Source organism: Pygoscelis adeliae, unplaced genomic scaffold (genome assembly GCF_000699105.1).
Source record: "Pygoscelis adeliae isolate BGI_AS28 unplaced genomic scaffold, ASM69910v1 Scaffold256, whole genome shotgun sequence".
Classification (NCBI taxonomy): Eukaryota; Metazoa; Chordata; class Aves; order Sphenisciformes; family Spheniscidae; genus Pygoscelis; species Pygoscelis adeliae.
In genome coordinates this window covers 1,415,355-1,426,188 of record NW_008824996.1, presented here as the reverse complement: position 1 = coordinate 1,426,188, position 10,834 = coordinate 1,415,355, and the positions used below count along the sequence as shown (strand labels likewise).

The following is a 10,834-nucleotide window of genomic DNA, read 5'->3' as shown; positions in this document are numbered from 1 at the left end:
TGCCCGGGAGCCCTGAGGGCAGGGGGCTTCCCAGCGGGGTCACCGCTGGCGGCAGGACGGGACCCTCCCCGGGAGCCCGTTAGGGCTGTAGTCTTTTTCGTCAGCCTGGCGCTCTCCGTGAGCACGTTTTGCTCCCCTTACCTGAAACGTTACTGAGTTTGTAAAGAGGTTTGTTGTGGGAAGTTCTCGTTAGGTGCGAAAGGGTAAGTGGTGAGATGCGGCTTCTGATCCAACAGCGAGGGGGAGCGACCTCCGTCCAGGCACCTCGGGTCCGCCCGTCTTCTCCGACCCGCGGGTTTCAGTCAGGAGAGCTCCTCCGGGCGATGAGCTTCCTGCCGGTGCTTCCTCGCTCTGAATGGCTTTGGGTTACGCAGGAAAAAAGCTGTCTGTAAACACACGGAGAGCTTTGTGTATTTTTAGACAGCTGATGTAAAAAGAAGTTGACAGAGACTGGTATGTGCAGTACGATTAATTCAGAAAAAATTTACGGTATTTTGTGTACTTGGTTTACCGATTGTACCATACCAAACGATTGGTGATAACATCTGACACTTTCAGAGTCAGCTACCGAAAGTTTCAGAGTATAAAAGTTACGGTTATTTATGAACACTTAATTCGGCTTCCTTGCATTACAGTAGAGACTTGGCAAATTGATCAGGTAGGTCTTTGCTCGTTCTTTGACACCCAAATAGGGCTGGACTCTGAGAGCTTCAACTCTGAGCAGATCTCAAAGTTTACAGCCTTTTTAAATTTGGGTGGACTTTGCAAAGGACAACAAAAGGAGTGGTCTTGGGTGGGTCCTGTACTAAATTTCACATCCTTTTCAAAATTGATGATTTTGTTTGGTTTTTTCATAGCTTAGAAGAATGCATGTTTTGCTTCTATATCTTGTCTTAGAAACAACTAAACTCTGCGAGGATTTAAGTATGACTGACTCTCAAAATGGATAAATTTCCCAACAGACAGTGAAAATCAAAGTTTTTGTTCAACTGCAAATGTGTAATACTGAAAACTAACTGTAGGTGGATCTCTCTGTATTGTTCCGTGCTTCCACTGTTGTTTTAAAGTACTGCATTACATTGCATCAACATTGTTGAGACCAAGATCATTTTTAAACAAGGCAGTTTCTAGATCTTTTCAGGGATTGAAAGTTGGTTTCTAGGTTTGCAAATGTATTTCCTAGACTTGATTTTTTTTGTGGTAACAGTAAAATGTACTTTTCTCAATGGTAGTAGTTTCTAACAACCCTAACAATTTTCTTTCTAGCATACTGAAGCATGTTTTTACCAAGATCTGTTAAAGTCAAGAGGACTGCCGATGACGACAAAAGTCATACAGCTAAGAAAAATAAATTGTCTTCTGGAGGATCTTTGCTAGAGGAGACCACCAAGTTCCAAGACTGTAAGTCAGTTAGAACAGAAGCTTCTGCTTCAAGATGCAATTTGAATGAAGCTGTACAAGAACTCACAGAACCTGTAGCTGGAGATCTTGGTGTTGCTAATACAACTTTGGGAAAGGACAACCAAACTACTGATGAAGATAGCTCTTCAGAAGAACCCATAAAATCCTTCAGCAAATCCCAGCGTTGGGCAGAACCTGGAGAACCTGTATGTGTTGTGTGTGGTCGCTATGGAGAGTATATCTGCGATAAAACAGATGAAGATGTTTGTAGCTTGGAATGTAAAGCCAAACACCTTCTACAATCTCAAGAAAAGGAAAAAAAGCTAAAATCTGATCAACTCACAAAAGCAGAAACTCACCTGCTTGATACACCTTATTTCTACAGAGATCATTCCTTTATTTTAGGTTTGCGAGATGAGCAGATTGAGAACCTTAAACTGCAGCTGGGTATTGCTGTCCAGGGCCAGCAAGTTCCAAGACCTATTGTAGAGTTTGAACACTGTGGTTTTCCTGAAACTTTAAACCATAATTTAAAGAATTCTGGCTACGAAGTCCCAACTCCCATCCAAATGCAAATGATCCCTGTTGGACTATTAGGGAGGGATATTGTGGCTAGCGCAGACACGGGCTCTGGAAAAACAGCAGCCTTCCTACTCCCTGTTATTATGAAGGTTTTGAAAGAGGTAATGAAACTTCGTGTGTTTAGAGAAAGTGGTTTTCAACTTTGTCTCTTGGATTCCCAACGTAATGGAGAATGTAATTGCAGTGGTTTTTTTATTGACGTTCGATGATTTATTTGACTTTTGATTGATGGAGCATTGGTTCTTGGAGGGGAGGGAGGTGCTGATTATTCTTAATGACTTCGAATGTTTTTTCACTTTGGTCAGGAAATAAAGCAACTCTATTAATATTACCTAGTATACAGTTTCTCCTTGTTAAGAAAGGTAAGTAAATTATGTTGTAAACTTCCTAAATGACTTAAAGTAGAAAGTGAAAATAATTCCAGGCCCTCTGCAAGAAGTTTTTCCTGTATCTTGATATATCGGATGGCTGAATGAGATTTTTTTGGCATTTGCATAATTTCACAGAGTAATTTCTGTTGGAATATGTTCAGCTGACCATCAAATAACAACAGGAATTTGGGGTAATGTAATTTCTGAAATCCTCTAGTTATACAGTCTCCCCTTTGATACTGTGGGAAAAAGCAATTAAAACTTTTGCTTCGTGAGGACATGAATGTATGATGAGAAGTAATGGCAAATAGTATTCTGTACCTTCTGTGTGGTTCAGTATTGCTTTTTGCTTTAGTGGTTTCATTCAAAAAGAGGTGCATAAGAATATATTTGAAAATTCTGGGCCTGATTCTAGTTGATGTTTTGGACTGTTTAGATGTCTTTATATATACACACACATATATTGTGTGTGTGTGTATATACAAATGTGTGTGTGTGTATAATTTTTTTTCAAATGAATAATCTAAAGATTATTTAAGTAACTCTTTTAATCTTTAAAGTACTATAGCATTAGTTTAAGAATGGAAGCATTATAGAGGAGCAGTTAAGAGCAGTGGAGTATTGCACTCCAGTACCTCCTCTGTCTGATTATCATTGAAGTCTGCAAGACAGTTATATGCTTATAAGAACATGCACAAAATTGGAGCCTCAATGAATAATACTTAATTTCTCTACATGATCTTTTTCATTCTTCATCTTCAGGGTATGTTACGAGTTAGCGTATGTGTCAAGAAAGAATTTTGTTGTTTAAAATAATTTTCATTTTTAATGTAAAGGAGAGATGAGATGTTAAGAGCGTAAGGGTAATCTGGTTATGAGATATTTGATGGTCCCTGCCTTCTCCACATCTAGGTAGATACCTTTTTTTGTGGTGGTAAGTTGTTAAGCTAAACACTGTTGCCACTTGAAAACAACTCAAAAAGCCCTTCTTGACACAAGTATTTAATTGTGTAGTTCCTTTGATGATGCGGTGGGAAAGGAACAAACTCCTACTGTTGGTCACTTGTAAATATTCCAGTTAGAGACCAGAAAGAAACACATACCGTCCAGAAAACTCTTTAAGTGAATTCCTGACTGTAGTATCAATATATGAGAGCTTTGTTTATTTGCTGAAGAGGTGATCACTATTACCGAAATAATGCATCTCGGAGCTAGACCATTATTCTGCCTTTTTTTTCCCCTCTGTTTTACCTTATGTTCTTTTTACTTTGTTAGTGTGTGTTAACTGGAGTTAGGAATCACTATCCTGTAATTTTGTGTTTTCTGGGTTGCAGAAGTATCAGTGAGGTGATAATTTGGTTGAAGATTCTTATATAAGGAACAACAAAAAAAAATTAAGACTGTACCACTTTAATGATTCATCTCTGCCTGGCTGACTAATAGTCGGTCAGACGGGCTATTAATTTTGTTCTTAAATTTCAGAGACATATGTTTTTGCTGTATAAAGTTCCTATCACTGCTTATCTTCTCTGGCTGATACTTAATATTTTTACTTAGTGGTGTGCAACACAGTAAAGGGAAATAGTCTGTTCCTGTAACATCAAGACTTCTAAAAACTTTTTTTTTTATGATGTCTAGACTCAACTAGCATCCTGTGTTTTGAGTTCATGTGGAATTTATTCTGAATTTCTGTTACAGCTTCGGTGCAATAACTAAAGTAGAAAAAAGCAATCTTTCAAATGACTACTAGCTTTATGGGCCTTTTTTTGTTGTCAGGAAGCTATTCTAACAGTGTACTTACACATGCATTCATTTTTTGGTTTCGAAAGTTGAGTAATTGAGGGATAAACTTCCTTGGCCTGCATTGTTAAAGGTATAATCCCTTTCTACCTTCTGTCTTCAAACAGAAAGGGTATTAGCAGCCGAACTGTATCCACAGTAACTGCACTATATACTTTATATTTTAGTATTGGGAGATTTAATTTTGAAAGCTTTTTATCTAAATAATAAAGCAATTCCATGTTCAACAGATTTCTCTCCCGTTTTCTAGACAGAAACTCCATCTGCCCTTATTTTGGCACCAACAAGGGAGTTAGCAATTCAGATAGAGAGACAAGCTAAAGAACTGATGGCTGGTTTACCAAACATGAGAACAGTTCTCCTGGTAGGAGGTTTACCACTGCCACCACAGCTGCACCGTCTCAAGCAAAGTGTTAAGGTAAGGACTATAGTGTGGAAAGATCCTGTGGAGAGTTATGTTTTCATGACGTTCACAGAAAAGAAAAATGTTACTGTTGACGTGTATGGACACACGAAGATGTGTTTTCCCCAAGTCTAAACTACTAAAATAATTGTTAGCTCTTGAAAATATTACAGTACTACAATTTTTTCTTTTTTTTAACATTTTGACTTCTTATTAAACATATAATAGCTTTTTTGGTTTGTAAGAAGTTTCATGTATGATATTGCTGCTTTCAAAGACTGAAATATGCCATTTTATTAGACAAAGAGTTGTAATTTACAACAAAAAAAAAAAATTTTTAACGCAGATTACATTGCTTGTATTTAGACGCTTCCATTAGAGTTCTAAAAGGTCCATTTCCTTTTAAGACTTCATAATTTATTAAGTTATCCATAAAAGTTTTAAGACTTATTTGAATGCAAGTAATTTCACTAGTGCCCTTCTCACCTATGTGCTGTAACTTCACAGTTTTTCTAGGACAGACATCTGTCTTTTCATGGAATTTCTAACTCCTGGGTTTTTTTGTTTTTTTTTTTTTTTTCTTTTTTTTAGGTTATAATAGCAACACCTGGAAGACTTCTTGAGATTTTAAAGCAAAGTTCTGTTCAACTGCATGGCATAAAAATTGTAGTGGTGGATGAAGTAAGTTTTTAGTTATCAGGGCTGTATTGCCTATACAGAGGTCTTTGAAGAGCCAGTGTGAGTGGCTAGTCTAACTGATTAAACATACAGAGTGTTCATTATAGAGGTAAAATATATTTCTTAAGAGAAAAATTAATTTTTTAACATAATTTGAATCGTGTTTGGACAATGCATGTTCTGTTGGTTATAAAAGACTTAGATACCTGACAGGGTAATACTGCTAGACCAGTGTGAACCATTTGTTTTTCATGTTCTCACTTAGCTTTTCTTCTCACTGAAAATACGCCTGCATTTGGATTATTACATACACATTATGGTTCTTCTGTCAATTCAAGTTCAGGATTCTGCTGTTTATGGAAAAATCTGGTACAAATCTAATATTTTACACTTAGGTGGATACCATGTTAAAAATGGGTTTCCAGCAGCAAGTGTTGGATATTTTGGAAGACATCTCTCACGATCATCAAACCATACTAGTGTCAGCCACGATTCCAGCGGGCATTGAACACTTAGCAAATCAGCTTCTGCACAATTTTGTAAGAATAACAATTGGAGAAAAGAATCTGCCATGTTCCAATGTTCGCCAAATTATCTTGTGGGTAGAAGAACCATCTAAAAAGAAAAAGCTGTTTGAAATACTCAATGTAAGTGTAATAATTTTCTCATAAGAACAACTTACAAAATTATCCATGTCTTTACACATCTCTGTCAGGTTCTCATCTTTAATTCTAATCTGTATATAGTGAAGAGGTGGAGTGAGGTTAAGCATATAACTGCACTAACTAGTTCAGTAGTTCTGCAGTGTAGGAGCTTTAATGGCAATTTCAGGGATTACTCCACCCCCGTCGCTCACACCTCCTGTGCAGCAGCAAACTAGATTCCTGTGCTGGGATCCGAGTTAAAAATTACAATTTTGATTTTTTTTTTTTTTTTTTTTTTTTGGTGATTCGCTGTATGGCATCCCAAAGATTTGTACTGGTTATCTGTGAGTGGTAGAGGAACAGGACTTTCTTAAACTGTCGTAGCTGCTTTATGGCCTGGGAGTGGTTTGTCATTTTAAAAGTCATTAAAGAAACCAGTGAGAAAGCTAATGTAGTTCTTTCTTGAATTTTCTTTATATGAATAATAATACATGTCTTTTATGAGTACTTTAGGGGGGAATTTTGGAGTCTTGGCTGAGGTTATCCAAGAAGTAAATAAGAATCTTTAACTGAACCTCAGAACGTAAAGAAATTCAGAATTACTGTGTAACATTTAAAGAAACATAAAAGCTGCTGACTTCTAAAAAATGCATGTGTTGATATAAAGCTGGGTTCTGAGTCTACAAATCATTATATGTTTATGATGGACAGATTGGTGTAGTTTCATGGCTGGTATCTTGTTCCTTCTTCTCTAGAATCTAAGAACAACATTTATTCATCTAAATGTTGTTGATATTAGAGATAATGAGCAGAAGAAATTGAATCCAAGTTGATGATGATGAGCAGCAAACTGTTGTAATACCTTCTTACATGAACTGTTTAATTTTGCAGGATAAGAAACTCTTCAAGCCTCCAGTGTTGGTATTTGTGGACTGTAAGCTAGGAGCAGATCTGTTGAGCGATGCTGTTCATAAGATCACAGGATTGCAATGTACAGCCATGCATTCTGAAAAATCTCAGGTGGAAAGAACAGACATATTACAGGTTTGTGCCTACTAAACGTATGGGGGTTCTGATAGATCTAAAATGGCCCATTTTTTTAAAAGGTGGCTTAATTTGAATGAGTTAAGTCATAATTTATGGCTTTTCTGCAGTAAAACCTGGAGTATTGCTGGGGGAGAGGAGAGACAGATGGGACCAAGCAAAACTGTAGATAATAATGCCATTTTAAATGCAGATAAATACTGGAGACCGTTTCCTACGTTATTTGCTTTGAAATGGGAATTTAAATATTCATTTAACTTTAATTGATGGTTTTTTAATTAAAATTGTGGTTTTGATCTCTCTTTAATTAGTTCTGTGAATTATATTCCTATTTAAATCAGGAATACAGGGGGACCATTCTCTCTTCTGCAATAGAATAATCCCACTGGGTGTGTTCTTACATTGTATAACTGACCTTAGCCTATGCTTGGAGAGGTTCAAAATATAAATAAGGAAAAAAGAATTAATTTTTGTTTATTCCTCCCTTGCTAGGGATTACTTCAAGAGAAGTATGAAGTTATAGTAAGTACTGGAGTCCTTGGACGAGGGCTTGACCTCGTCAACGTCAAACTGGTAGTAAATTTTGATATGCCTTCAAGTATGGATGAATATGTACATCAGGTAAATAAATAAATTGCTAAAGCATTATTTGAAAAGTATACTGAAATATGACATCCATCTATGGAAATTTAAATGTAAATATAAAGATTATTTTCCTCTTCAGGATTTTGTTTTTATAGGAAAGAAAGAAAGGTGCCGAGTATCTGTTCCATAAGTCTCTTATGTGAATTACTAAAATCTAGAACACTGTTCTTGTATCTCCTATATGAGTTACTAGAACCTAGGACAGCGTTCTTGTATCAGTTATGTTTGCAGTAGTATTTTTCCTGTTTTGTACTCTCTTGTATCATTTTGTGTCTATAGAAAGCAAAGCTTACCGTGTATCTCTGCGAAGAAAGGCGAAACGCCACTCTCTGCCGCAGATGTGAAGAGAGGCAGAGGAAACTGGGCTTGGTTGGGCTGGAGTAGAGATTTAGTTGCCGTCTTCTGTTTGGTAATGGGCGGTTACAGGGGAGACGGAGCCAGACTGTTCTTGGAGATGTGCAGTGAGAGGATGAGAGCCAACGGTCACAACTTGCTGCAAGGGGAATTCTGGCCTGATAACAGGAAAAAATGTTTTCTCACAGCGAAGAGTAGTCAGGCAGTGGAACGGGCTGCCCAGAGAGGTTGTGGGACCTTTGTGCTTGGAGACACTCGAAACTCCATAGGACGAGGCCCTGAGCGAGCTGATCTAACTTTGAAGTTAGCCCTGTTCTGAATAGGTGGGCAGGACCTCTGGAAGTACCCCGTCTCATGAACTCCTGAAGTATTCCGGGTTACTAACTGCAGTACACCTTCCCGGTTTTTAATTAGCTTTCTGCTGAAGTTTCAAGCAAGTAGTAAATAAATAAAAATGCTCTTTCCTAGCATCAAAACTATACCAATATTAACACGCTGTCTCTTCCTAAATAGAGAGTCTTTGTAGATTCTTTTCTGATTTGTTTGAGCACTTTGGATAATACTGAGAAATAATTTTAAGTTACTAGAACATTGAAAGTAAAGGGCTTTTTTATGGTCATGCTTGCACATACCGTGCTTGATACAAGATACATGTATGTGCAATTGCTATAATAAATGTTTTTTAAAACATTTTGTTTGGACCAGATTTACTGTAAGCCTTTGCCCGTAGGCTCTATCATATATCTCAGCGTGAATATTGGACTTCTGGTATGTCCCATAAGCAAGTGGTAATTTTAGATGCATTTAAGCTAAAGCTTCAGATCTGCATATCCTGAACTCGGGAAGTTTATTAACACTTTGTGCTTAGAGGATGAGAGAAAGAGATTTGGCCTTGTCACTTAGGTTAGTTGCTGTTTTGTAACAGAAAATGAACTTTTAAGGATATATGAAGGACTTCCATTTAATATTGGTAACTTAAAATGAGTTTTTGCTTTTTAGCGGGGAGGTTAGGTCACAGTGAAACTGCAATTACTTTTATCAATAACAACAGCAAGAAGCTCTTTTGGGATGTCGTAAAGAGAGTGAAGCCGACGGGCACCATTCTTCCCCCACAGCTGCTTAATTCCCCATATCTTCATGACCAAAAGAGAAGGGAACAACAGAGACTTAAACAATTACAGAATAGTCTTGTAACAGGAGATAATATTATGGACATTATTAGAAAACACGACAAAAATAATTCTCAGAGGTAATAAAGATATATTTATGGCTATGTAATTATAATGAAAGTGTGATTAAAAATAAACATGGAATTACGATGCCTTGTATATTGCCTTTTCTAAAGAAGTTTATACAATTTTTTAAGGAGTCTCGTTTTTATCTCATCTTCATTTTGAAATACAGACTATTGTGGGTTTGAATTACAGTAGTGCCTAGTAAAAACACTCCACGTAACCCTTTTTCAAAGCCAGTAGTCTTTGGTCTTGCTTGCAACATAAACTGAGAAGATACTCTTTATTTTGTTTTAATATTTCTGAATAATGTTGTGAAACACACTCTTCCGGTAATTTTTATGTTTTTGTATTCAGGTAAGATCTCTGCAAAGGACACTCTGCCCCCGCAAAAAAAAAAAAAAAAAGAAAAAAAAATTGGTGACAGGTCTCTGGAAACAAGCCTCGATCTCTTCCTGCTCGTTTACGTAAAAGCTCCCAGCGGGACCATTTCTCGGAATCCCGGGTGTGCTCCCTGGGGGGCTCTTGTGAACATACCTGCAAGTAGTGTTTGTAAACAGAACTGAAGGTTTGGTTTCTCCTTTATTGCCCGTGGACCAGTTAAAAGTCCTGCTCGAGCACTTTGCAACAGCAGAAATACTCGGTTATACTACTGTAGTATACCTTCATTGTGGAGAAACAGGATAAGCCACATACCTTAAATTTGTTCTCTTACTTCATGAAACATTGTAGTTAATGTATGACTGATCATATTTACTTACTACTCATTTAAGCGTAACAACTGTTGCCATTCTCTGGCAGCAGATGCCGTTTCATTTTTTTCAAGAAGCGAGACCAAAACCGCATTAAGATAGTGTTGTACGACTTGCCATCCAAAGTCGAAGATAGGCCATAATAGTTTTTTTTCTTTTCTTTTAGACTGAGGCTTGAGAAACTTGTTTCGTGAGACCTTTCATGCTGCTGTGATGCATCATCCCTTTTTGGCAGGCGGGGATGTCCCAGGCGGTTAGATGTTAGCCCTGTGCGTTGCACGTCTGCTCTTTGGCCCAAGGACAGCAATACGATAGACGGACTTTGTTTGGTAGCAAACGAATTTTTGAAAGCTTAGTAGCTGATTATTTTTTTTTCCCCCAACTAGAAACAAAGAGAGTACCGTACCTGCTGCAAGACAGGTGCCAGGTGGCACTGGTGCCAGGGCTTCTTTAACAATAACAGATTTATATAGTTATTAATGACAAACTCTACTATGAATTTGGATAATCTGGAATATATTTATTACGATTTGTACTATTTTCTAGGCGCTGTTGCTACTACTTTAACAACATCTCACATGGGGAGAACCTCAAGTTTTTAACACACACACACACACCCCCCCGCTTTGTCTTTTGTCTCCCTCTGCTGGAATTCTCGTTGTACTTTTTCATGTTGAGGCAGTTGTCGAGTATTTACAAACGCCAGATCTTCCATAAATCGCATATATCCCGCAGCGAGAGACCGGCTGTCGTTGTCGCGAAGCGGTACCGGATGGTCTTCCTCATCCCGCAATCCCACATCCCGCTGTTCCGGCGGGTGAGTCGGTAAGCGCTGCGCTCTGGATGCCGCCCGGTGCCGGTGCCGGTGCCGCTCCGTTCGGAAGGCCGGCTCTACTGACGGACCGGCGGGGGGAGCGGGGCTGTGCCC

General features: G+C 38.0%; 1 protein-coding gene across 1 annotated transcript; it reads left to right on the top strand.

Annotated features, from left to right (window-relative positions):
* The first annotated feature begins 1,271 nt into the window (after positions 1-1,271).
* DDX59 (DEAD (Asp-Glu-Ala-Asp) box polypeptide 59) lies at positions 1,272-9,241 on the top strand. The gene is made up of 7 exons (XM_009326168.1): positions 1,272-2,084; positions 4,405-4,572; positions 5,149-5,238; positions 5,631-5,882; positions 6,771-6,923; positions 7,416-7,552; positions 8,920-9,241. Exons 1-7 carry the CDS (start codon positions 1,278-1,280, stop codon positions 9,173-9,175), a joined length of 1,863 nt encoding a protein of 620 aa, XP_009324443.1. The 5' UTR covers positions 1,272-1,277; the 3' UTR covers positions 9,176-9,241.
* Positions 9,242-10,834: the final 1,593 nt, after the last annotated feature.